The sequence below is a fragment of the Lepus europaeus genome, chromosome 1, assembly GCF_033115175.1.
Source record: "Lepus europaeus isolate LE1 chromosome 1, mLepTim1.pri, whole genome shotgun sequence".
Taxonomy (NCBI): domain Eukaryota; kingdom Metazoa; phylum Chordata; class Mammalia; order Lagomorpha; family Leporidae; genus Lepus; species Lepus europaeus.
Genome location: NC_084827.1, coordinates 179651300 through 179678328, shown reverse-complemented (window position 1 = coordinate 179678328; position 27029 = coordinate 179651300). Strand labels below are relative to the sequence as shown.

The window sequence follows — 27029 nt, the reverse complement described above, 5'->3', positions numbered from 1 at the left end:
GTCTGCCCGTGGCGGACTTCCTAGTAAGGATTCGTGCGGTAACACAGGCGGCCCTGACCCCATGGCCAGCAGTCAAACCTCTCCTGCCCCACAGCCACCTCAAGGAGGGAAAGACGACCTCCTCCCTGGGCCCTGCTTCCCGGGCCGGGTAGTTACTCTCAGTCTAAGAGGCCATTCTCGTCACAGTGCAACTCTGAGCCGGGCCCTCGCTGCAGCTCCTGTGTCAATCAGGGTGAGCCACAAGCCCCACCGTCTGCGTGGGAGGGAGCACAGCTCTTCTGGGAGCCACTAAGACGGCTCCTGCAGGCTTCTGACCCTTCCCTTGGGTCTGTCTACACTGCCGACGCCTGCTCTTTGCCATGGTGAGCGGGAAGCCCGTGCCTGCTGACTCCACAGCACTTATGGGCTGGGAATGCTGGGACAGGGGACCCGGGGACCCCCACACCTTGCCTCCTGCAGTGTCCTGCTGCCTGCTGGCCGCGTGGGAACCTGGGCGGAAGAGCCCTCACCGTGGCAGAACACACGGGGCCGAGCCTGACTGAGTTGGGAGCTCAGCTCCACCTCCACCACTGGCCTAGGTCAGCAACAGCCGGCACCACAGTCGCCCTGTGCCACACTCACCTGCGCACACTCGGTCTGCACCACACTCGCCTGTAACACACTCACCCTGCACCACACTCGGCCTGCGCCACACTCACCTGCACACGCTCACCTGCACACGCTCGCCCTGCGCCACACTCACCCTGTGCACACTCACCTGCACACACTCGCCTGTAACACACTCACCCTGCACCACACTCGCCTGTAACACACTCACCCTGCACCACACTCGGCCTGCGCCACACTCACCTGCACACGCTCACCTGCACACGCTCGCCCTGCGCCACACTCACCCTGTGCACACTCACCTGCACACACTCGCCTGTAACACACTCACCCTGCACCACACTCGGCCTGTGCCACACTCACCTGCGCACACTCGGCCTGAGCACACTCGCCTGTAACACACTCACCCTGCACCACAGTCGGCCTGCGCCACACTCACCTGCGCACACTTGGCCTGAGCACACTCGCCTGTAACACACTCACCCTGCACCACACTCGGCCTGCGCCACACTCACCTGCACATGCTCGCCCTGCACACACTCGGCCTGCGCACACTCACCCTGTGCACACTCGCCCTGCGCACACTCACCTGCACACACTCACCCTGCGCACACTTGACCTGCGCACACTCACCTGCACATGCTCGCCCTGCACACACCCTGCGCACACTCACCTGCGCACACTCGCCCTGCCTCACTGACGCTCAGCTCACTGAGCCACCAGCGCTCCTCACTTCTGCTGTGTCAACTATAGGACCTTTCCCTACCACGACTCAAGTCAGTGCCGAGGTGACTTTTCACCCCTGAGCACCCCGACGTCAGAACACACCTCGTTACCGATGGCGTCACAGTCTGACCGGTGGTGTTTTCCTCTCACGTCCTGGTGTGTCTTACAACCAGTGGTGTTTCCGATCAGCGGGCCACGGGAAACCCCTAACACATCCTAAGCAGCTGTGTGGCCGTCCCACGTGTGTGCACCACGCCTTCAACCACCCAACATCCAATACCATTTTCTCTCTTTTTAAACAGCTGTAATGGCCTGGGCTGGCCATCTTCCACTGCTTTCCCCGCATGTCAGGGAGACAGATAGGAAGTGGAGCAGCTGGGACTGGGACCGGCACCCACACAGGATGCCGCATCACAGGCAGCGGCTGAACCCGCCGCACCACGGTGCTGGCCCCACATTCAACACCTTTCATTGGGATCACCCGCTGGTCCTAGGCATCACTTTCACAACAGGGGAAGTCCCAGAAGGGACCCCACAGTAATGTGTAACACTGGGTCTGCATCGATGGGCTGGCCGGCTCCGCCTGGTGCCTGGCTACCTCCACATCGGTGGGCTGGCCGGCTCTGCCTGGTGCCTGGCTACCTCCACCAGGTCGCCGCCAGTCAGTGACAGAGAGGAAAATGGTGAGCTGGGGGAGCAAGACAAAGCGAGCAGCTCGCCACCTCATGCCTTCGTCATCTCCAAACTGCTCATCTTCCAGGGATTCTGAAAGCGACCACAACCTGCAGCAGATGAGCCGTCCGGGGAGCGGCCCGAGACGCCAGCTCCTGTCCGCTACCAGGAACGGACAGAACAGCAGATTCCACGTTGCACCCAGCAGCTTTCTACATGTCAGGCTGCTGGATGGGAAAGGAGCAAAAAGCAAAAAAAAAAACAAAAAACAAACAAACAAACAAACAAAAAAAACGGCAGGAAATCCCAGGTGCCATTTTAACGGAGATGACAATGAAGGGCAGATGGTGCCTCTCCTCCCTCTTCAAAACCAGAAGGTGAAAGACTCGGCCCCACAGCCCGTGTTCCAGGGTTCTGTGTCCGCCCCTCGGAGTGCTCACGACAGAACCCAGACCTGCTGGTTCAGTGAGGACCCTACCAAGCAGAGGCAGCACGTGCAGTACTCACCTGCGCCTCCGGGGGGCCCCCTTCATCACGAATCAGCAGCAGATAGCTCTGGCCGTCCACCACAATCTCTTTCTTGAACCTGCCACCTGCCACACACACACAAAACAGCTCGTTACAGAGGGGACACTGGGCAAGGGGCAGGGCAGACATGGGCTTCCCTTGTGGGAAAACATGCCCCCAGCCACAGCCCTGGAAGTGACTGCCCACGTCTTTAGCAGAGGCTCTAAGGAACCCAGATCTGAATGGCTCAGAAGCCCTGTGGGTTTCTGGGCGGGGCACTGTCCTGCAGGAAACGCAGGACACAGCGGCTGTCATTCTCTTTGTGGGTTCGCAGACACGGGAGGCAAACCTGCCGTGCCCGACAGCTGCCTGGGCTGTGGCGTCCCGACAGACGACAGGGCTGAGGACCTGCGTTCGCCTCAAGGGAAACCCAGTTCTTGCAGGAAAACACAGAACAGCATGACGATGGTGTTTCCGGAGTCACAGGTCACGAGTCAGGGGAGGGTGCTGGACTACTACACACGTGTTAGACAGCAACTAGGAGGGGTGCCCGCACGCACACGCACACGCACACGCACAGGCCAACACACAGCAGCGCGGCAGCACGCCGGGTTAGCGGCGGGAAACCACCAGGGACAGACCACGGGCACGGGGTGCAGACACAGGAACCCCCCAGGCTGGCCCCTCACATCCACAGCACCCGAACGGGACCCCAGGCTGGGTCCTGCGCCAGCCCCAAAGACAAACTCGGCCGCTCGGGAGCCTGGGCCCTGGGTCCGTTCTAATTGCAACCTCGCAGGATTCACGATTTTCGCTTTTCAGATGGGAACGTGCCAGTCCCTGGCTCTGCCTTTCGGCTCCTCTGTGCAGGTGGCGTCCAGAAACCCCACCTAAACTCCAAATCACAACACACTGGGAACAACACGGGGGCACCACCAGCAGCCCTGGGGCGGTACATCTGCCCTTGGCTACCCAGAGTCACATCCTCTCCCGCCCCTGTGACTGGGACCTCCCCTGCTTGAGTCTGGTCCCTTGAGACCACCTCGCCCCACCGTACCCCAAGAAGTGACAGCAACCAGAGAAGGCCACTGGGGGAACGATTTCCCGTGCGAGCTGCACACGCACAGGAACACACGTGTGCACTCACACTGACGCCTACACTGATGGGACAGGAAGCCACATTCAGTGTGTTCAATGTCCAAAACGAAGAACAGCCTTTCAGCTTTGAAACAAAGTTGGCTGCTCCCCTCCCTTAGTCACTGGGAGGAGAGGGCAGAGCCCCTGGGAGTCGGCCAGGTGGGGCCCCCGAAGGTGGGAGGACACGCAGGACACTGGCTGGGGACTACTGAGGTCAGCCGCGCAGAGACCAGCACGGGAGCGGCTCTGCCTGAACCCTGCGCCGTCCAGCTGTTCACCTCTCGGCCTCTGAGTCGCCGGCCATCAGATGGGTTTGACAGCTTCCCAGCGGGCAAGGAGTGCCAAGTGAGCACAAAGGACCGGGCACAGTGCCCGCCTCTGGGGGGCAGCACGGGGTGGGCCGGATGTGATTCACAGTGTCTGCCTCTTCTGAAGACGTAGCCAATGTCTAACAGCCCTGTCTCCACAGAAACACGTGCAGAGGGCCTGGTGCTAACCAACAGCACTTCCTTTTTCTTTTAATAACTTTTTAAACAAAGGATGCTGGGAGCTAGCTATTTCTTGGGGAGATTAACTGATTTCAACCCTTTTAAGAAAAACAAAAAAACCTATGAAAAGGCAATCCGCTGACTCTTCCCAGCGAATCCCCACCGGTGCGGGGAAGGCGCTGGGAGTCCCTGCAGGAGTGGAGTGTCTTTCCTGCAGCCCTCTGTGCCGGCTCGGAGCTGGGGGGGGGGGGGGGGGGGCGGAGCCAGGGAGACGGCGCGGAGCACCGACTGCTGCACATCAAGCCTACGGAGGGTGGCTTTCACGCCGGCTTCTAAAACCCTCCAATCGCACAAGAACATCTGTGCCCGGAGTTCTCTGAGGGAGTTCAAGGCAGCTCCCAGGCTTCCAAGACAAGAGCCAGGGTCCTGGGTCCCTCCGGGGCGGGGCTGGCCGGCAGCACTCTGCCAGCGTGCCTTCAGCGGCAGCCTCTGGCCCACGGTTAGGAGAAACTGAGGCAAGCACCCCCCCCCCCACACACACACACACCGGGGCAGGAGGTGAGGGTTGAGCTTCCGAGGCCCCCGTCTGAGGCTCGTGGAAAGCCTTGGCCGTCCACACGTGCGCTCCGAACAAGCAACACTGATTTCATGCCGTGTTCACGATCGCCTCTGCCACGGGCCAGTCTCTCACATGTGTCTTATCCTGGTCAACACAGCTCTGCCCTCCCAAAGGCCCCAGAGAGGACCGCACCAAACTCCACCTCCAATCCCATCGGTAAACATCTGCTGGTCCACGCAGTTTCTGATTATCTTGCTGCACATCCCTACACAGCCTCGCCCGTGGCTTGCACCATTAACCGGCTCCGCCTCCTCTGACGGCTGCTGTTACCCCACACTGCAGAGGCCAGGCAGCTGGGTCTAGCGGGTAAGACACCCGGTAAGGCTCCTGCATCCCTGCGTCCCACGAGCAACCCAGCTTCGCGGCTGCCGCCAGCGTCCCCCGATGCAGCCCCTGGGAGGCAGTGATGAGTGCCCTAGTCCTCGGCTGGGTTCCTGCCACCCCGTGGGGCTCTGGACTGAGTGCCTGGCGCCGGCGCCGGACGGTCCTGTGTGCGAAGTGACCCCCGTGGGAGCTCTGGACTGAGTGCCTGGCGCCGGATGGTCCTGTGTGCGAAGTGACCCCCGTGGGAGCTCTGGACTGAGTGCCTGGCGCCGGACGGTCCTGTGTGCGAAGTGACCCCCGTGGGGCTCTGGACTGAGTGCCTGGCTCCGGACGGTGCTGTGTGCGAAGTGACCCCCGTGGGGCTCTGGACTGAGTGCCTGGCGCCGGACGGTCCTGTGTGGGAAGTGACCCCCGTGGGGCTCTGGACTGAGTGCCTGGCTCCGGATGGTCCTGTGTGGGAAGTGACCCCCATGGGGCTCTGGACTGAGTGCCTGGCGCCGGATGGTCCTGTGTGGGAAGTGACCCCCGTGGGAGCTCTGGACTGAGTGCCTGGCTCCAGCGCCAGACGGTCCTGTATGCGAAGTGACCCCCGTGGGAGCTCTGGACTGAGTGCCTGGCTCTGGCGCCGGATGGTCCTGTGTGGGAAGTGACCCCCGTGGGGCTCTGGACTGAGTGCCTGGCGCCGGCGCCGGATGGTCCTGTGTGGGAAGTGACCCCCGTGGGGCTCTGGACTGAGTGCCTGGCTCTGGCGCCGGATGGTCCTGTGTGGGAAGTGACCCCCGTGGGGCTCTGGACTGAGTGCCTGGCGCCGGCGCCGGACGGTCCTGTGTGGGAAGTGACCCCCGTGGGGCTCTGGACTGAGTGCCTGGCTCTGGCGCCGGATGGTCCTGTGTGGGAAGTGACCCCCGTGGGAGCTCTGGACTGAGTGCCTGGCGCCGGATGGTCCTGTGTGGGAAGTGACCCCCGTGGGAGCTCTGGACTGAGTGCCTGGCTCCGGACGTTCCTGTGTGCGAAGTGACCCCCGTGGGAGCTCTGGACTGAGTGCCTGGCTCCGGCGCCGGACGGTCCTGTGTGGGAAGTGACCCCCGTGGGAGCTCTGGACTGAGTGCCTGGCTCCGGCGCCGGATGGTCCTGTGTGGGAAGTGACCCCCGTGGGAGCTCTGGACTGAGTGCCTGGCGCCGGATAGTCCTATGTGGTAAGTGACCCCCGTGGGGCTCTGGACTGAGTGCCTGGCTCCGGCGCCGGATGGTCCTGTGTGGGAAGTGACCCCCGTGGGAGCTCTGGACTGAGTGCCTGGCGCCGGATGGTCCTGTGTGGGAAGTGACCCCCGTGGGGCTCTGGACTGAGTGCCTGGCTCCGGCGCCGGACGGTCCTGTGTGCGAAGTGACCCCCGTGGGGCTCTGGACTGAGTGCCTGGCTCCGGACGGTCCTGTGTGCGAAGTGACCCCCGTGGGAGCTCTGGACTGAGTGCCTGGCGCCGGATGGTCCTGTGTGCGAAGTGACCCCCGTGGGAGCTCTGGACTGAGTGCCTGGCGCCGGACGGTCCTGTGTGCGAAGTGACCCCCGTGGGGCTCTGGACTGAGTGCCTGGCGCCGGATGGTCCTGTGTGCGAAGTGACCCCCGTGGGGCTCTGGACTGAGTGCCTGGCTCCAGCGCCAGACGGTCCTGTGTGGGAAGTGACCCCCGTGGGAGCTCTGGACTGAGTGCCTGGCTCCGGATGGTCCTGTGTGGGAAGTGACCCCCGTGGGGCTCTGGACTGAGTGCCTGGCGCCGGCGCCGGACGGTCCTGTGTGGGAAGTGACCCCCGTGGGAGCTCTGGACTGAGTGCCTGGCTCTGGCGCCGGACGGTCCTGTGTGGGAAGTGACCCCCGTGGGGCTCTGGACTGAGTGCCTGGCGCCGGATGGTCCTGTGTGGGAAGTGACCCCCGTGGGGCTCTGGACTGAGTGCCTGGAGCCGGACGGTCCTGTGTGGGAAGTGACCCCCGTGGGAGCTCTGGACTGAGTGCCTGGCTCTGGCGCCGGACGGTCCTGTGTGGGAAGTGACCCCCGTGGGGCTCTGGACTGAGTGCCTGGCGCCGGATGGTCCTGTGTGGGAAGTGACCCCCGTGGGGCTCTGGACTGAGTGCCTGGAGCCGGACGGTCCTGTGTGGGAAGTGACCCCCGTGGGAGCTCTGGACTGAGTGCCTGGAGCTGGACGGTCCTGTGTGGGAAGTGACCCCCGTGGGAGCTCTGGACTGAGTGCCTGGCTCTGGCGCCAGACGGTCCTGTGTGCGAAGTGACCCCCGTGGGGCTCTGGACTGAGTGCCTGGCGCCGGATGGTCCTGTGTGGGAAGTGACCCCCGTGGGGCTCTGGACTGAGTGCCTGGCGCCGGCGCCGGACGGTCCTGTGTGGGAAGTGACCCCCGTGGGAGCTCTGGACTGAGTGCCTGGCGCCGGCGCCGGACGGTCCTGTGTGCGAAGTGACCCCCGTGGGAGCTCTGGACTGAGTGCCTGGCGCCGGACGGTCCTGTGTGGGAAGTGACCCCCGTGGGAGCTCTGGACTGAGTGCCTGGCTCTGGCGCCGGATGGTCCTGTGTGGGAAGTGACCCCCGTGGGAGCTCTGGACTGAGTGCCTGGCGCCGGATGGTCCTGTGTGGGAAGTGACCCCCGTGGGAGCTCTGGACTGAGTGCCTGGCGCCGGATGGTCCTGTGTGGGAAGTGACCCCCATGGGAGCTCTGGACTGAGTGCCTGGCTCCGGCTCCGGATGGTCCTGTGTGGGAAGTGACCCCCGTGGGAGCTCTGGACTGAGTGCCTGGCGCCGGCGCTGTGTGGGAAGTGAACCACTAGATGGAAGTGCCTGCATGCTCCCACCCTCCTGATCGCTTCTTCTCGCTCCCTCTCAGATAGTTCTCTTTTTTTTTTTTTTTTTACATTGGGATAATTTTAAGAACAGGTCGGTATCCCCAAGGCTGTGCTCTGAGTTGGACGCTGTTGGCACACCTGAGTGTGGCAGGCTCGCTCAGCCGTCCCAGGAGCCCAGGGAACCCCCACCGCTGCCGCTGGGCCCCAGGGTGGGGGGCTGGAACGTCCAGCCGACCGCATCTGCCCATAGAGACTCTGAGGTGGCAGCAGGACTCTCTGCAGCCGTGGCAGCCCTTCGAGAAAGGAAACCTCACTCAAATGGGATTCTGCCCAGGTCTGGTGAGGTCGGTGGAGGTACCAGCCATGCACAGAGCTCCTCCCAGCACACAGGGTAGGAGGCTGGGAGACAGAGCCCACACGTCTGCGCTTGATTTTCTGAAAGTTTAACCGGCAGCAGAACTGAACGTCTCGTCTCCTGGGCACGACTTCCACACGGCAGGCACAGCTCTTCCTATCTGCGATCGGCCTTGGGCCACAGCCGTAAGCTTCCGGCTCACTCCCACGGCAAGTCTTCACGGTTCCCGGAAAACTGCGCCGGTGGCTTAGCCTTCCCCTGAGAGGGCACTCGCAACACGGCCACATCACCTCCTCCCTCAAGCTCCTCAGAGACGTGCGTGAGGGCTGGACCCGTGTGTGGCCACTGCAAATGAACAGCTCACGGGGAGGGAGGGAGGCAGCTCTACTCCTCAGAATTATTTATTTACTTGAAGGCCAGAGACAGAATAGATAAAGAGAGAGAGGCAGAGAGAGAGAGCCTGCATACTCCCATCCACTGGTTCACTCCCCACACATGCTGCTAACAGGCAAGTCCCCCATGTGGGTGGCAGGGCCCCAAACACTTGAAGCCTCACCACTGCCTCCCGGGGTGTGCATCAGCGAGCAGGAAGCTGGCGTCAGGCTGAGGCAGAGGGTGGAACCCAGGGGTCTTAACGGGCACGTCAGCCTCTAGTCTAACCCGGCCACTGCTGATTCCCAGTCCTGGCGGTGAGGACACTGGAGCAGGGACCACAGCCGTGAACCTCCTGTTACCGAAGCCCAGGCCCGGCAGAGAGGTACACCCGTTCTCCGGCATGTTGTCAGTCCTCCATAGAGGGGGAAAAAGCAGGCTGAATTCTCCTCTTCCGAAACAAGAGCGCAGTGGGGAGCCAGCACTGAGCCAGATGTCTGACGTTTCTGTTTCTGCCTTTCTCGCTAATTGGACTGAAAGCTATTAACGTACCATGAACCATTCCCCAAGCCACAGCGAGCCTCGGCACACTCGAGCAATAGCACTTTCTTGCCCGTGTCATCCCTACGGTGCCTCACCGCGTCCCGCGACGCAGCAGGCGGCAACGCCAGCAGCCGGATCTGCTCCCTGCTCCGGAGGAAAAGCTGGGATACGGGCCCAGCCCCCCGAGCTGGAACCCAGCAGGAGGAAGACACAGTCCCAGATGCCGAGTCCCTCTCCGCCCCTCTTCCAGGAGAGCGTCTGCCGTGACAGGTCCCTACAGAACCGCAAAGGGGTCCCTGCACCCCCACGGGACTTCCCGGCACCCCGGGGGCAGCGTGGAATGCGTGGGGGAAGTCTGCCTTCTCCTCGCTCCACTCACAGCTCTGCAGGAGTGCCCCTGGCTTCAGTCCCCAAGCGCTGCGTTTAGGCATCCAGAAAGATGCCTGCCAGATGTCCGTGTGTTCCTGCTGACCTCTGTAAGGAAAGGGTTAAAGTTCCTCCTGAGTTTTAACTGCACTGTAGAGCTTATTATGTTTGGCTTTCCATGTCAGGGGAGATTCTACGGCAGGTGCAGCGGTGACAGGGAAGGACCTGGGCGCCCTGGGCCTCCTGCAGCCACGCCTTGCAGATTCCCTCCCGCTAACACATTTTCCAGATTCACCTACGATGTCCCCCTTGCTGCTCAGCACCCCGACAAATGAGGAAGAGCACTGGGGGCGGCTCCCGCTTCCTACATCACCCCGCCAAGTGGGACGAGACGGAGACACTAAAGAGGACCCCAGGCCTCCGTTTCGCCCCATCCCGGTTATAAAAACAGTAATAATAACTGCACATGGGCCTGGAATTTTTAAGAAATTAACTTGGCTTTTTTAACTTGGACAGAAACACTGGAAGCAGTAACTTGCTGGCACTGGAGTCTGGAGGTTTTACAAGGCATTCTGGACCACGGGCCACGTTTGCACGCAGGGCGGGATGTCACCGGTCACCCTGGTTTACCAAACTGAACCGAACCAGCTTTCATGTCCTCAGCCAGCTCCCCCACCTGAGACTTACACGGCGAAATAAAAACCAAGCACCATCAGGTCGCTGCCGGGAGGAAGCCTCTGACATGCGGCGACCGCGGCAGACTTCTGCAGGTGACCCGCTCTGGGGGTTCAGGACGGAGACAGCATGGCGGGCGTCCTCATCTCTCACACACAGGAGGGAGACGAAGACACAGAAGGCGCCCAGGCCCACGCTCTGACCCCCCTGCCGTTCAGCCTCCTCTGCTCCGCTCCTGATGACGGCGGAGTGAAGCGCAGGAGGGAGAGGATTCGAGCCCAGCGGGCATCAGCACAGGCCTGCAATGAGGCAGCCTGGCTCCCAGCTGCACCCATGACCGCTTCACCCCCCCGTGGAGGCAGAAAGGGAAGGGGCCGCCGCGGCCTTCTGTGCTCTGCCCGACCGAGGAGTGGGGCACGAAGCAAGGACACAGCTGGCGCGGGCTCTGGAGGCCTAGATGGGCCGGTTCGAGTCCTGGCTGCTCCTCTTCCAATCCAGCTCTCTGCTGTGGCCTGGGAAAGCAGTAGAAGATGGCTCAAGTCCTTGGGCCCTTGCACATGCGTGGGAGACCCAGAGGAAGCTCCTGGCTCCTGGCTTCAGATCGGCGCAGCTCTGGCTGTTGTGGCCAATTGAGGAGTGAACCAGCAGATGGAAGACCTCTCTCTCCCTGTCTTTTAACTCTACCTCTCAAATAAAGAAAATCTTCAAAACATGGGGTTCAGACTCAGGTCCCATCCCCAAGATACCTCATTCTGCCAACACACAGAGCCTCCAGAATAGGGAAGCGCCCTCCGGTGGCTGTGGGGCCATGGCGTTGCCCAAGGAGCTCCTAGGTGGTATCCAGCACGGTGTCAGGGAGTCTGGGAACGACCGCTCTCAGTCAGTTTAAATACAGGCAGCCACTTCTTTCTTTCTTTCTCTCTTTCTTTTTTTTAAGATTTATTTATTTATTTGAGAGGCAGTTACAGAGAGTAGGAGACACGCAGAGAGTGCTTCCATCGGGTGGTTCACTCCCCAAACGGCCACAGTGGCCAGAGCTGGGCTGATCCAAACCTAGAAGCCAGGAGCTTCTTCCAGGTCTCCCATGCAGGTGCAGGGGTCCAAGCATTTGGGCCATCTCCCACTGCTTTCCCAGGCCATCAGCAGGGAGCTCGATCAGAAGTGGAGCAGCTGGGACTCAAACCAGTGCCCATAGGGATGCCAGTGCCACAAGAGGAGGCTTAACCTAATACAACACACGGCCAGCCCCAGCAACCGTTTCTTTCTTTCTTTTTTTTGAAAGATTTATTTATTTGATAGTCAGAGTTACACAAAGAAGGAGGCAGAGAGAGAGAGATGGTTCTCTCCCCAACTGACCAAAATGGCCAGAGCTGCGCTGATCCGAAGCCAGGAGCTTTGGACCTGGGTCTCGCACGTGGGTGCAGGGGTCCAAGGACTTGGGCCATCTTCTACTGCTTTCCCAGGCCATAGCAGAGAGCTAGATAGGAAGTGGAGAAGCCTGGACTAGAACCGGCACCTATATGGGATGCCAGCACTGCAGGCGGAGGCTTTACCCACTATGCCACAGTGCCGGCCCCAGCGACCGTTTCTGAAACTGAATCGCAGTTAAATCCAAGCCATGCCTACAAGTCCGCTGTGCGGTGCCCTCAACGGGGAACCTGGGACACGCCGGGTGAGCACAGCCCACCTGCTGCTGCTGCTGGCCCCGGAGTGCTGGGGAAGCTGCCACTTCCCGCTGCCCTGGCATGCCTGTCCTGCGTGATACAGGCAGGACACTGCTGCAGGAGGCGTCCCCCTCACCCCGTGGGTGACAGGCCAGCTGTTCCGGCGTGCCCTGAGTCGGGAGGGCAGGAAGGACAGCCAGGTGGCTGACGCCGGGGGGGGGGGGGGGGGTTAGAGAGCATCCGCAGCTCACTGTGACCCCAGAGGCTGTACAGCTGCGCAGGCTGAGAGCAGCCGCGCTGTTCCCACTACTTCAACCCTTTCTGATCTCTTTCACTGAAGGCTGTCCTGACGTTCAAGCGGATGACAGGTTTAGGGAAGAGGGGGATGTGTACTGGAACGGCTCAGGCGCCCTGGACAAGAAGGGAACGGACCAGAAACGGGACGGAAGAGCAGACACAAAACCAAAACTCGGAGACCCTGATGTCAGAAACGGATCAGCAGAAACCTGTCAGGTTTTACTAATGAAATGCCGGCAGGTTCTGTCAACCTACTCAAAATATTTTTGAAAAATAGGATAGTGCTGGAAAACTGGTGTTGCGGAAATGGCTTCTTGCCCAACAGTTCAGTTCAACTTCCTGACGCCGTAACTTCCAAGGGCTCTGAGGACCACGCACACGGGCAGCTTACCAGGCAAAACCAGTGAGAGCTCCCTCCTGCACATCAGGCCTCGTGGAAACTAAAACAAAAGCAAATGCTTTGGCCAGGAGGGCCGCGATGGTCTGCAGGGGCGAGGGCCAGCTTTGGCCAGGAGGGCCGGGTTGGTCTGCAGGGGCGAGGGCCAGCTTTGGCCAGGAGGGCCGGGTTGGTCTGCAGGGGCGAGGGCCAGCTTTGGCCAGGAGGGCCGGGTTGGTCTGCAGGGGCGAGGGCCAGCGCCGGTGCCCTGACATCACTACCTAGAATGGCTGCACGAGAGCATCGTTATCCCAGCACAGCGGTCACCAGCAGCAACCGGACAATCTCAGATACCGCAGAGTCAGCAACGCACAAGGCCTGGGCTGCTTTTTCCAGTGGCACGCTGCTAGGGCTCCTCTTTGAGCTGAACACAGGTAGTACCACAGGAAGAAGCCTGCACGGGAACAGTGGCTCCCCTCCTTGGGCTGGCGGCCCAGCCCTGTCGCAGGGTCTGCCTCCCCAGCCTCTAGCGGGAGGACAAACCAAGTGCCGGAGGCACCGGAGTCACTCAGGCTGCACGGGCCTAGGCACTCAGCCCTTCCTGCAAACCCAGGCTGGCGGGAGGCCCGAATCTCGCCAGGAGCTCACGCACTCACTGCACAGGGTTCCCACCTCTCCCAGTAACTCAGCCACCGTTCTGGGGGCTCATCTCCTTCAGTCCTCACGGTGAGCCCCCGCCAGTTCACGGGTCCCTAACGTGCGTGGTGGCCCCTCGGGGCAGCAGAGCGGGGAACCACCTTAGAGCTGCTTCCACGGGTCAAGCTCAGCCGACAACTCTGGCCTGGGCAACCGCGAACGGCTCCTGCAGCCTCTAGGGCCCTGTTTCATCAGGGGGCGGCTCAGGTACCGACCACATCTGCCTCACTGGGCAATGGCGAGGCGGTGCAGCGATGCACAGCGGCTGGCCCTTAGCCTCTGACGCGTGACGCACTAATCAGCTAGGGATCATGGGGCTGCAATGATGACGTGGTCTCTCCCCGGGGGGAGCTCACACAAGGGGAGGAGAGTCCCAACAGGGAAACTCAGTAAGAAGAGCCAAGCCTGTGACAATCCTGCAGATGATGGGAGATGCCGTAGGAAACCCAGGCCTCCTCCCGAAACGTCACCCTCCATCCAGGCTTACCGGGGTCCTTCTGCTTTTGAGATAACGGGTCTGGGACAAGAGCTCCACCGAGAAGGTCCCCGAAGTTTCCAGTAACAGTCTCGTATTATCCAAGCCTGTGGCACGCGTCCAACCTCAGACCAGAGCTTCCAGGTGCGGCAGTAAGAAAGCAGCAATGGGGACTGTGCCTGCTTTGTACTCGGCCAGCACCACGGCCTGGCTCCCATGAGCGCCGGGCGCACCTCTGCTTCAGCTGCACCCTCAGGAGCCCTGGCTGATCCCCCGTGTTCCCAGCCTACACTGAGCTGACAGCACCACGGACATCCAAAACCCCAGACAACAAACAGCCAGGCGGCCCCGCGGAGTGCCAGGCCTCAGCTGGGGCTGGGAAGCGAGAGAAGACAGAGGCTGTGCTGTGCAGCTCACGGCCGGGCACTGCGGCAGGCACAGACGTGGCCGCACTCAAGGCCAGGACAGCCAGGCCGGCAAGGGGCAGCAGGCAGCCACCACTCTGAAGAAGGAAACAGGCACAACACGAGGGCCTCCCCCAGAAGCAACTCAACCAAATAAAAATAGTGCTGTGATGCTGGCTTCCCATACGGGCGCAGGTTCAAGTCCCGGCTGCTCCACTTCCGATCCAGCTCCCTGCTAATGCGCCTGGGAAAGCAGTAAGTGCTTGGGCCCCTGTACCCCAGTAGGAGACTGGGATGGAGATCCAGGTTCCTGGTTTCAGATTTGTCCAGCACTGGGCGTTGTGGCCATTTGGGGAGTGAACAAGTGGATGGAAGATCTCTCTCTTCCTCTGTAACTCTGCTTTTCAAATAAACAACACAATCTTTAAAAATAAATAAGTAAGTAAAGTGTTGGTACAAAGGCCCCCAGCACCCACTGCTGGGGCTGAGCACCCGTCTCTGCAACGGCCGGCTTGGTAAACCAAATATATTTACCCAGACACATTTAGAAAATGTGCTTAAGGCTAGGTGCCTTATTTTTAATACAGTGTACATTTATTTTTAGCTTTACCAACATCATAAAAAGGTAAACCAAAGAGCAGGGCAGATTCAGGGGCGAGAGCCTAACTCCCCACCTCATGTGGTCACACACAAGGCTGCCTTGAGAGGCTAACACTACCATGGCCTGGGACGCGTGTCCTCAGGCATGACCCTAGAACCCACGGAGAGGACAGAGGCAGGGCAGGTGTGGCAGTGTGCACGGTGCCATTAGCAACCCCTGGCCAGGGACTTGGCTGCCAACAAAGGGCGAACAGGCTCCCAGCCCCATGGAGCGCGCAGTTCCAAGCTGCTGCTTCCCCTGTGCAAAGAACATATTAAAAACCGACTTGTGGGGGGGGGACCAGCACTGTGGCGTAGCAGGTAAAGCCGCTGCCTGCACTGCAGGCATCCCCTACGGGCACTGGGTCCAGTCCCGGCTGCTCCACGTCCGATCCAGCTCTGCTATGGCCTGGGAGAGCAGTAGAAGATGGCCCAAGTGCTTGGGTCCCTGCACCCACGTGGGAGACCCAGAAGAAGCTCCTGGCTCCAGACTGGCCTGGCTCTGGGCACTGTGGTTATTTGGGGATAAATACATCTTAAAAAAAAAAAGAGAGAGAGAAAGAGAGAGACTAAAAAGAGTGGCAGCGGCTACATGGGCCGACGCGAGAGCTTTGCCAGCTGTTTCTGTATCAGAGAGCAGGACTCAGTGAACTCCCTCTGTGAAGGACAGAGAGCAACCAGCACCCTGAGCTGCTGAGCACCAAGAACCCGACCCACTCCCCCGTCCGGAGCTGGCAGGGAGATCACCCCCGGGCCTTCCTCACAGGGAGAGAGGTGTGGGCACTGGGCTGAGCCCCACTCTGCAAGGCCAGCAGCTCCTTCAAGGGCACCTCCTGTACCAGCCGGCTCTCCATGGCTTCCCAGATGAGGTCAGCGCTCATGTGGTGCCGGCACACAGCCTTGGAGGTTGGCGCTCAGGTGCCGGCACATGGCCTTGGAGGGTCTGAACGCGCCCCAGGCCATGTTTTCTCAGCTCTAGTAAACAGCCAGCGCTCCCGAGGGGCACAAGAGCCAGGCGCAGAGGGTTCTGTGGCAAACCGCTTGGGTAGCTCTTCTCTACCATGGTGCGCATCTGTTGCAGGGTCCGGAGATGGCTGGGGACTCCTCTAATTTGTCCCCTTAAGTTCCTCTCCAAAGCCAGTGCACCTGCTAACCACCTGTCAGGAGCCTGCCGGGCAGGGTGGGGGAGATCCCTGACCCCCTTCCTAAGCCCTCTCCCCGGGCCTAGGCCCCCTCTCTCCTCCCTCTCCCTGGTGGTGCCCAGGACCTCGCTCCAGGCAGCTGCTCCACCTCCAGATGGCACAGTGCAGGTGCACAGCTGGGTCTGACGGCTCTTCTGGTCGCTCTGAACCTCCCTTCTTCACCAGCAGAAACCCAGGCGCCCGGCGGGTTGGCCCCTGTCACCACGGGCCCTCCAGACACACTGCCCCTGCACTGTTCCTTCTCGAAGACCAGAGGTAGAGGGGGTTTTTCTTCTTATTTTCTTTGTGGTAGCATAAACTTAAACAAACAAACAAACAAACAAAAAAACTCAAACAAAAAGCAAAAACAGTAACAAATGGGCTCAGAAACAAACGCTGGCCACGCACGTTGCCCTCAGGGCCACAGAACAGAGACGCCATCTGGAGCCCCTGGGCAGGCGTCAGCATGCCTGCTGCTAGCTAGATCGCTAGATCCCGCCTCCGAGTCCTGCCTGGCACGGCCCATCCCGGAAGCCCACAGGCCATGCCTCTTGTGATATGCCCGAGGCTGGCCTGCCTCAGACCGCCCTCTCTTCTTTCTGCAGGGCCTTCCTCAGAAATCTCAACCCCAAGGGCTGGACCGGTGCCCACTGAACAAAGGGTCTCTCCCCTGTCCTGGGCAATGTAGAAAAATAACCCAGTGTGCTGACCTGTGAGATTCAAAGGATGCGTAACAGCCACAAAACTAAGTGTCGCTTTGAAGGGAGGGCCAGCGCTACGGTGGAGGAGGTCAAGCCTCTGCCTGTGGCGCCAGCATCCCATGTAGATAGACATCAGTTTCAAGCCTCAGTTGCTCCACTGCTGTGGCCTGGGAAAGCAGCAGAAGATGGTCCAAGTGCATGGGCCCTGCACCCAGGTGGGAGACCTGGAGGAAGCTCCTGGCTTCAGGTTGGCCCAGCTCCAGCCGTTTCAGCCATTTGGGGAGCGAACAAGCAGACGGAAGACCTTTCTCTCCGCCTCTCTCTGTAACTCTGCCTTTCAAATAAATAAATTAACCTTAAAAGATGACAACCCAGAAGGAAACCACTTGAAAGAGTCAGAGGCCGCAGCCCAAGATGGTGAAGTCACGGCACGCCCTTTGCCGGAGATAGCTCTGGTGGAGTTCAATCCGTGCCCCGGGCACCTCTACAGCACCCGAGTCCCACAGTGGAAACTGAGAACACGGCCATGAATTAGGGAGAAGTCGTGCAGCACAACAGTCTCTCACTGGCTAGAACCTGAAAGGCATGAGCATCACACACAGGCCTGATCTGTCTCCCACCCTTTTTCCAGGGCCTCCCATCTCCCTAATCTTATTCTATGAACACCAGTGCTCCCTGCTCAAGCCAGTAGCTCAACTAGGCTGACATCACTGCCCCACTCCAAGGGACTGGCCAATCAGAACATTCCCTTAGACCCTGGACAATCTTGATTGGCTTGGAGAAAAGCATGTGATGTAAGCAGAGCCAATCATAACCACCCCTGAGTCTTCTGCAGGAGTCACTGAGAACAAAGCACATTCAAGGCTTCCTCCTCTTCTTGGACCCGTGGCCACGAAGACACCAAGGTGTGAACAGTCTGCCTCCACGTGGGGAGGCCCAGCTGAGCACCAAGCCTAACACAGGCCAGAGACGGCAGGCAGAGGCCCCTGGTGACCTTACAGGGACGGGGCATGCAAGTCTTTCTAAAGCTGAACCCATCCCACGGGCCGCTCCAGGTACACAGATGTTTAAGGCAATGGATCGCCCCTCGCAACCAAGGCAGCGTGGCCTAGCTGACCAAACGCAGAGCAGGCAGCTGCCCAGGCAAGCAGCAGGCCGGTCGGCTGCCAGTCAACGGCCCGCAACAGGAGCTGGGCCAGCACCAAGAAGGCACGGGCAGGCCCCGAAGGCTCGGTTCTGATGGGTCCAGTGACTGTTCCCCTGTGATGAGAGGGTGGCGCACTCCCAGCTCCGACACCTCGGGGTGACACTGACGGGCCCCCAGTCTCCTCCTGCCTACTGAGACGAGTTTGTGGTGCCATGAGCTTCTTGGGAAAGCACCAGTGTTGTCAACAGCGTGCGCTGTCCTACTCCTGGGCCCTGGGAGTCGGAGGGGACCGCTGTGTCGCCCAGGAGCTGGGGCTCCTGCCCGGCAGGAGCCAGGGCACTGCCTCCTGAGATGTCACAGGCCCTCATGGAGACAGGTATAAATCGCCACCTGGAATCACAGAGCGCTGTCCAGAAACTTCTCTGTGGGATGCAGCCCAACCGCAGGCCCAGTGCCCAGCGCAGTAAGCCCTGGATTTCTTGTTGCATTAATGATAAAAATATGGGACGATGTGTTCTGAGTTCCAAACGACCAAGTCAGAAACACATTTTGTTCTGCCAATTCTGCCACGGCCAAAACCGCGGTGGCCTCTTCACTCTGAGCTCACAGCTTCTTGTTCCTGCCCCGAGTGAAACAGAACCTGCGTCGCGGCCGTGACCCTGGGAATCTCCAGGAGCCGTGCGGTCCCCTCCACCTGTCTTAAGACAGCCTCCTTGGACCCTCACGCGGCTCACGCGTTACGGGGTGCAGTCCCTGAACCGTCTCGTGAAGACCTTAGGAAAGGAGAAAGATGTTTGCATGGTTAAGAGATCGGGTTGGCACCGGAAGTCATCAGTGAAAGCGGCTGAACCGACGACCGATTTAGCTAGTAAAGCAACCTACCAGCAGGATCGTACTCTTAAGGGTCACCAAAAAAATCCTTGTTAAAAAAGAATTACCCCGTGCTTATCGTCACCTGGCTATAAATAACATAAAATTTACGCTGAAAGATCTAAGTGGCCACCTTTCAAACCAGCACAAATTTTATTGGAGTTCTGCAGAGCCTGCTCCCCGGCCCCCACCACTGGGACATTAAACAGGGCCCAAGAGGAGTTGCAGAGACAAGGCCTCACATCTGTGCAGCAGTGGTAGCTGACACAACTTCTGCAGAGTTTATTGGACTTGGAAAGGGTGTTTGGAGCTGACAGCTTAAACACATTTCTGTGTCCCAGAAACCGGGCTGCGTGTTTACCACAAGGGTTGTTTCTAAGAAACGAAGTAAACATTCATTAACCAAATATCTGAGACCAGCGCATCTGTTCGGAAGCAGCTCCAGGCAGGGTCCTGTGAGGCTGGCGGGGTGACAGGGACGGCGGCTTGCAGGCATCCTGCAGCTTGCAGGTGCTCGGGCCGGAACAAGTGACCAGCACGACTCTCCAGCCTGCGGCAGCCGCAGCCAGAAACAAACAGCCGGACTCAAAATCGCACCGGAAAACCCCAGGGCCCCCACCTCGGCAGAGCACGGGCTGACCTCAGAGATGCTGGATGAGAGGATTAAGACCCTGGTGACTCCAGGAAAACTTAGCAGGGAGGGTCAGCCCTCATGTCCAGTGTTTTCTCCAGTTTCCAGAGCGTATGAGCTGCCCAGGCACCTGGTACAGCTGAGCTGCCACCGGGGCCCAGGAACCCACGCTGGAGCCTGTCAGGGACCATCATCAGGGCCTGAAGCCACACTGTGAGAGGGGCTGGACGCTGGGGCTGACCAGGAACAGAGCAGACGGGAAGCAGGTGGGTGGGGGCCGCCGAGCGCTGCCCCGCGGCACTGCTCCTGTTCACTTTGCGGGGTCCTGCGGCTGTGAGGCAGACACGGGGAATTCAAGGGGGTGGGTCACCCACTGGCCAGTAGGTCGCTGAGAGGGGCTGGGAGCCCCAGCTTTGCACCCTCAGGTCCAGGCAGGAGGAAGGCTCTGTAGCAGTGGAGTGAGGAAGCACCTAGCTGTGCATCCCAGGGTTCCGGGACCTCTCGGCTGGCTTCCCTCTCGTCCCCGCCCCAGACCGTTCCTGAAACCACGCAGCCCTTCCACAGAGCCGCGGCTCCCCCAACCTTTTATTTTTTATTTTTTTTTAACATTTTACTTACTTATTTAAAAGGCAGAGTTACAGAGAAGGACAGGGATATTTTCCATCCACTGATTCATTACCCAAATAGCCACAATGGCCAGTGCTGGGCCAGGCCAAAGCCAGGAACTGGGGGCTTCTTCCACGTCTCCCACGTGGGTGCAGGGACCCAGGCACTTGGGCCATCTTCCACTGCTTTCCCAAGCACATCAGCAGCGAGCTGGATAGGAAGTGGAGCAGCCGGAACACAAACTGGTACCCACATGGGAGGCCGGGGTCACAGGTGGTGACTTACCCGGCTGTGCCACGCTGGCCTCTCAGCTCACAATCTTTAAAGAGCATGTTACGCAGTCATTCAAGACCCCACCAGCACCAGCACCACCCCAGGAAGTGGTCAGTTCCCCTGCTGTGGAACCTCCAAGCCTTTACCAAACTTGGACATGAACAGCTGAACCCAAGGACGGCCCTAGCTTCTCTGGGAGCCCCAGGAGAGCTGCCCCAGCATGGAACGGAACCACATTTCAGAATTCCCTGTGACTGACATACAGAGCGGACACATGCCTGTCTCGAGCCGCGCCAAGGGGTCCCTCTCGCCTTACGCATCGTCCCCTGCACGAGACCTGTCTCTACCCAGCAGGCTGTCACTCCAAGGATCTAAGCTCTTCCTGCTAGCCTGACTGAGGCTCTCTGGACACGGACAACCCCCATGGAGGAAGCTCCCAGCGGGAGGTCCGCCTGCCACCCAGGGCCTGCTCCTGCCAACTGCCTGAGTCTTCTAGCAACAATGTTCTCCAATGCCAGGGGAGAACTCTAGGTTCCCCGGCACCTGTCTGGTCACTCTGCACAGACAAGACCCAGCCAGCATGGAGACAGGGCTCACGCGTCACCCTCCTGGAGGGGAGAAGAGGGGCAGGCCTAGCCTCCCAGGGGCTCGTCCCCAGCCAGGAACCCGCTGGCTGTCAGCTGGGACAGACTCAGGGCTGCCATGGCCCTGGAGCCTTCTGCCCCCAAATCTGGTTTAAGAGCCAAGAAGAAACCAAAGACGCCACCAGTGAAGGAACAAGCCCCCGAGCAAGTGAGCTCGTGACGACCCAGAAACAGCAGGGTCAGCTGCTTCCAGGCCCGGCCGGGCTGCTGAGCCTCCCCGGCCGGATCCGTGGCTGGCCGCGGTGGCAGCAGCCCTGCCCCCTCTAACTCTTCTGCACCTGGACGTGGGTTTAGTCCAGGTCTGGGATGAACGAAAGCTAACTGCCAGCCCAACTCCATCCTGTACTCCCGGTGTGTTTAACAGCTCAGAATTCAGCCCAAAATTAGTTTAGAGCAGTTTAATCATACGCTGCTAGGAAGCAGGGTCTCAGAAACTCTTCGGTTTCTCTTTCCCAACCTTAAAATCTTCTGTTTAATATACCGCCTACTCCCATCTCCTGGCTCCCTCCACAGGAGCGACCCCCAGGGCCGGGGGCCACGACTCAGACAGGGAGAGGTGTCCCCGGAACAAGGTCTCGGGGCAGAGACTCAGCCCTGAACTTGTGCCATCTCCGGAGGACACCACGGTGTCCACCCTCCCATGGGACGCCTGCCCAACCTGGTTCCCTCTTCGGGGACGGGAGAGCTGACTTCCGAGCGGCCTCACGCGAGGCAGCACACACGGCGGGTATCAGGCGTGGAAATGAAATCCACGCCCCAAGAGCCATGCACAACTCTAACCAGCAGCTGTTAACGGGCCAACTGCTCTCTCAGCTGCGAACCTTCCTGGGAGCCGTGACGACCCACACGAGCTGGTCGGGTCCTCGTGAGGTCTTGCGGCGTCCGGCGGGGCCGCTATACATCATGGGAGAACGGCGATGGCCGAAGTGACAAGCCCAGCTGCACGGTTCTGGTGCAGCTCCCGTCCAAATTCTGCAGGTGCGCCCTGGAGGACGCGCCCAAGCCCCAGCCCTGGGTACCCGCAAGGAGATTTTAGGGTCAGAGTCTCTGTGCGTGGGATCGAGTTCAGATGAGGTCGTGTTGGAACAGGGTGGCCCCTAATCCAGGGACGGGCGCCCCTGTAAGAAGAGGGGAACGGGGACACAGGAAAACACCCATGATGGCAGCGGCGAAGGCTGCAGCGGCGGATCAATGAGCCTAGGGCTGCTGACAACCCCCGGGCAGATCCTCCCCGGAATGCTGCGAAGGAACCAACCCTGCCGGTCCTGGAGCGTGGACTTCCGGCCTCCAGACCGAGAGAACAACTTCCGTTTTAAGCTTCTCGGTGTAGTACCGTGTTAGAGCCGCCCTTGGAGTCTAAGGCACACGTATGTGCCCACGTGTGAACATGCACACAATAAAGAGGCCATCTGCTTCCACAACTGCTTCCACGGACTCGCAGGCTCCCTACTGCATTACCCACTTTCGCGCCGCTGATTCAGTCCTTGAAAAATGCCAATGTACATCACCCCCCTGCCTGAACTGAACCTGCAAAAGGATCTAAAATCCTGCGAGCCAGCTCCCAGCTCCACGGGGAAAAAGCGTCAGCCACGACGCATCACGCGAGAAGACAGCAGCCATCACCCTCCGGCCGCGGCTGGACGCACAGGCTGGCGTCCGGGGGTGGCTCTGTACCCGAAGTGCTTCAGCAACAGGGACCCGTCTGGGAACAGGAGTCCTGCCCCGCAACCTAGACACCCATCCACGGGTCAGGAAGGGGACGGAGGCGAAGCCCATTCGGGCACTGGTGGAGGCAGAACGCGGTGTGCAGACAGAAGAGCGGGGCGCACCCCTGTGGACAGGCAGACCCCGCAGCCGCGCCAAGGGATCCCGCCACACCTGGGTGGTGACACGGAACACCGCATCCCGACTCCAGGACGTTCTGCACGTGAGAGTTTCAGGGTGAGAAGACCCCAGTGTGAGGGAACCACGGCTCTGCTCGCTCATTCTCTCTCCCCATCAACCAGTCAGGATTTCCTCCTGCCACTTCCTGGGGTCAGAGGTCACGGGATGGGAAGCAGCACTCAGCGCCTGGTCTCGTGACGGGAGGCAGATGGCAGTCAGGATGTCAGCTGTGGAGGAATGCAAGTGCTTGGGTCCCTGCCCCCACGCGGGAGACCGGGACTGAGGTCCAGGCCGACTACTGCAGGCATCTGGAGAGTGAGCTGGGTGTGTGTGTGGGTGTGCGTGTGTGTGTGCACCTCTCAAATGAACAAGCAGGTAAACACTTCAGAGACGGACAGAGGCTGCCTCCTCAGCTCCAGACTGTGAACACAGGGCACACCAATTCACCAGGGCAGAGGGGCTCCAGGCACAAGCAGCACGCACTGTTTTCACAATTCTCCTGGCTCCTGTAGGACCCTAACACATCCGCACTGGGGTGAGCCTGGACGTGGCACTGCTCTAAGCTTCCCTTGCCCTGCGGACAACCCACTTGCTGGGGAGGGTGGGGGAGGGGGGAGGCGAGCTCCCAGAGTGAGGGAGGGAGAAGAGGCCCCGGGTGATCTTCCCTGGCCCAGGGGGCCGAGGAGCCACAGCTGCTCTGCAGAGCCAAGGGGAGGATGTTCTTCCACACACTCGCGCGCGCTCCTGCCCTGTAGGACCAGGTATTTATGAACCATTCAGAGCGCCGTGCCGTGTTGAAAAACCAACACAGCTAGGCTGCTGGTGGTCACACCTGAGGTCGCCCCACGGGGCACAGTGTCCAGTTCTGATGCAGGGACAGTGTCGGGAAATGCTGCTGTGGCCGTCAAGGTCCAGGCCCCTCGGGGTGGCGTCTGGCCCGCTGGTTAACGTGCACCTTGCGTTCAGAGTGCCTGGGTTAGTTCTGGTTCTGAAGCCGATCCAGCCTCCTGCTGGGGTGCGCCCTGGAGGACGGCAGGTGATGGCTCAAGCACTTGGGTTCCTGCCGCCCCTCATGGGAGAACTGGCTGGACTCCTTGGGCTCCTGGCTTCAGCCTGGCCCAGGTGTAACTGCCGTGGGCATTTGGGGAGTGAATCAATACATGGGAGGCCTCTGAGTGTCTCCCTCTCTGCCTTTCACAATATACTAAATGCATTTTTAAATCTAAGGGCTCAAAAGGCAAAGGGCGAAGCCACGCAGTGACCAGAGTACGACGCAGGGCCTGGGCTCCCGCACTGGCCACGCACTGTGCCCCTGCTCTGGAGCCGGCGATGCCTGCGGGACCCGAGAGCTGGGGACGACAGAGCAGCTACCAAGCCAGGGCCCCCGGAGAGTGCAGGGGTGAAGGCCGTGGACCCGGCAAAGGTGACCCCCACGTTGCTCACACCTGAGGCAGCTGCACACCCTCCCCGGCACCGGCCGCCTTCAACCTGCACAAGAGCAGGCGCCTCCAAGTGAGGGAAGCTCCAGAACGCATCTCCAAACGCTCCGGGGACCGTCTCAGCGCCAGTGGCTGACACACACCCCCGGACAGAATTCAGGAACCAACGGCAAGGCCCAGGGCCACACCCCACCAGAAGCCGCACGGACAGTGCAGTGAGGGCGACGCCAACCTCACCCCAGGCTCCGATCTCCTCAGACAGCCCTGCCTCTGCCCGCACCCCCCCACCACGCAGGCCCCGCCCCCACCTCTCAGCTTCCTAAATCATCACTTCCTAAGTGGTCACTTCAACGGGAATAAACGGGAAAAGCAGGCAGGCCGCGGACACGACCAGCCCGGCCCCGTTCTGCCCAGCCGTGCCCGAGCCCCCTGCGGAGCCGGACCGGCCCCACGGTTTCCAGGACGAGAGGTGAGAACAGATCGGGTGTTACAGGGGATGTGGCAGGCTGCTCAGGACCGACTACTGCTACGGAGACATCTAAGGGACAAAACAGGGTGAAATGTCGAACTGAACCGAAAAGCAAATTAATTAATTAATTAAATAAAGAAGGGTAAATGAAAAGGAAACAGGATGGCACACGTAACGAGGAGGGAGGGGACGCTACAGCACAGGGGGTGCCTCTGCTCTCTCTGGGAACAAGACACGCGCTGCCGTGAGGGAAGGCATAGTTACCTGCATCCAAGTCTGCAAAGAAGGGAACAGCCAGTGAGAGAAGGAAGGAACCAGATTCAGCGTCTCAGAGTCGCATTTACAAAAGTTACACGGAGAGCAAAACATCATTCCCGGGAGCTACCCCTCGCCTAGGGCACGCGGGAGCCACAGGGTGGGGGTGGCCGCCTGTCCTTTGCATAAATTTTACTTAGAGCAAAAAATAAAATATGGATGTGTTAACTAAAGAGGCAAATGCCTAATGGCAAAATAAACATCTTCTTTGCATGCAAAATGATTGTTACCTGTTTAGAATACGGCATAGGGGGGAGGGGGGACACGTACTCAAACAATGGCGGTGCTGTCGGTAAGTCTTACCCTTACCTACGGCCAAGGAACCCTGCGTACGAACCACGAGTAAACTCGATTCCCGTATCGGAGAATGTCCACCCAATACTTAAAGCAGTAATATGGGATTGCCAATTTGAAAGGACAGGGATATCAGGTGAGACATAAATGCAACAGAACTTCATGGTTCTACGCTGTTGCTCCGAATGCCACAGGCTCACTAGGAATCCTACAGAGCAACCAGTATCCCCCAGGGCGTTACTGCTTGGTGAGCTTCATGGCTGTCGTCATATGTGACCCACCAATGCACTGACTTAGAACACGCTAAGGACACATTTGCACCTAAGCTCTCTGAGGCTGGCACCAACTGCCTGCCCCACAGCATACCTTCGGGGGACTCCTCCTGCACATACGTGCCCGTCAGGTACCGGTGCACCAGGGCGGACTTGCCGCTGGCCAAGTTACCCACAATTCCCTGAAACAAAGAAAAGGACAAGCATTAGGGACCAGTGAGCCACGCACTCTCACAGACCTTGAAATACACGGTGCCCCAAACAGAGCCCTGACCAACACGGCAGCCGGACGGCTCCGAGTCAGGAAACTCGCCTGGAGCCCAGGGCCCTGAGGCCCGCGTCATCGGCCTCAGCAGCTGTCCGCACGTCACACTGCTGGGACAAAACCCTGGGCCTGGTCTGGCACTCGGGTGGCTAACACGCGTGTGGTTTACGTGGGGGATGTGTACGCCGCATCAGCCGCCCACAAAACCCTCACGCCCTCTGCAGAGTGAGGAGGGCTCCGGGTGACACGTGGAGTGGCATGCACACACCACAATGACGTGGGGTAGGCACCTGGGCTCAGGTGGGCCCGGGGAACCTCAACCCCCACTGCCTTCTGGGGGAGCTGTTCATCAAAGCCTTCTCCTCCTCTACCTGGCAGGAGAACAGAACCAGGAACGGACACGCCAGGTGGAGAGCAGCCAAATCAGTCATTCAGAAAACATGAACAAGGGTCCCAACCACAGACCCGGGGCGCCCCAGCCCCCCGCTGCCGCTCCCACCAGAGCCAGGCCTTTCACTTGGCCTGCCCCGTCTTCCTCCCACTTCCTGCCGTCCCTCCACCTCCACCCAACTGCAAGACTCCAAGGAGCGACCCACGAGGTCACTCACGACTTTCTTTCCTAAACCCTCTAGCCTGTGCCCCACGCGTGCAGTGCAGGGCCCCTGCCCCAGCCCTGCAGCTGATCCCCAGCACTAACGCAGCCACATCCGGCCCAGCACGGCCCCCGTCACCAAGCTGCCGCTCGACAGCCTCTCTCCCCCGGGAACTACACGTCCCTGCGCACCATCTACGCCAGCACTCGAACCTCAACGCGGCCAAACCTCGCCTTCCCCTCCCCCCAGGCTGCTCATCATCTTCCCATGACCACATCCCTGCCTGGCCGCCCCGAGCTCCCAACCCCGGCTGGGAAGTGACAGAAGTCCCGCTGAGCAGACGCCACCACGTCATGCAGAGTCCTATCCCCCCGGAGATCTCGGAGTCATCGCCCGCACAGGACGACAGGGAACACCAAGAGCATCCTCGGAAATCCACAACGAGGAAAACGTCACCCCCTTGTTTCACGGCCTGGGGAGGCTGCTGCAGGCCAAAGTGCCCACGGTTTTGGAACAATCTGTCTCCCTCCGAACTGCCACACACAGTCCTGCTACAGGGAAACAGGCCGGGAAGGAGGTCTGGGAACCTGGCACTCCTCCACCCCCCTGGGGCCCCGTCACCGGGTCAGTTTTGCTTTCTCCTTGGGAGGTTCCCCCACTC

At 60.1% G+C, this 27029-nt stretch overlaps 1 protein-coding gene across 5 annotated transcripts in view; it reads right to left on the bottom strand.

The window, feature by feature from the left end:
* The window catches only part of AGAP1 (ArfGAP with GTPase domain, ankyrin repeat and PH domain 1), a 527161-nt gene that overhangs the window by 328697 nt on the left and 171435 nt on the right, over positions 1–27029 (bottom strand). For all 5 annotated transcript variants that reach the window (XM_062193793.1, XM_062193808.1, XM_062193800.1 and 2 more), the window contains exons 3-4: positions 25605–25692; positions 2512–2597 (exon numbers count right to left, since the gene is read on the bottom strand). In XM_062193793.1, the coding sequence (XP_062049777.1) occupies positions 2512–2597; positions 25605–25692 (174 nt within the window). The remainder of the gene's footprint in view (positions 1–2511; positions 2598–25604; positions 25693–27029) is intronic.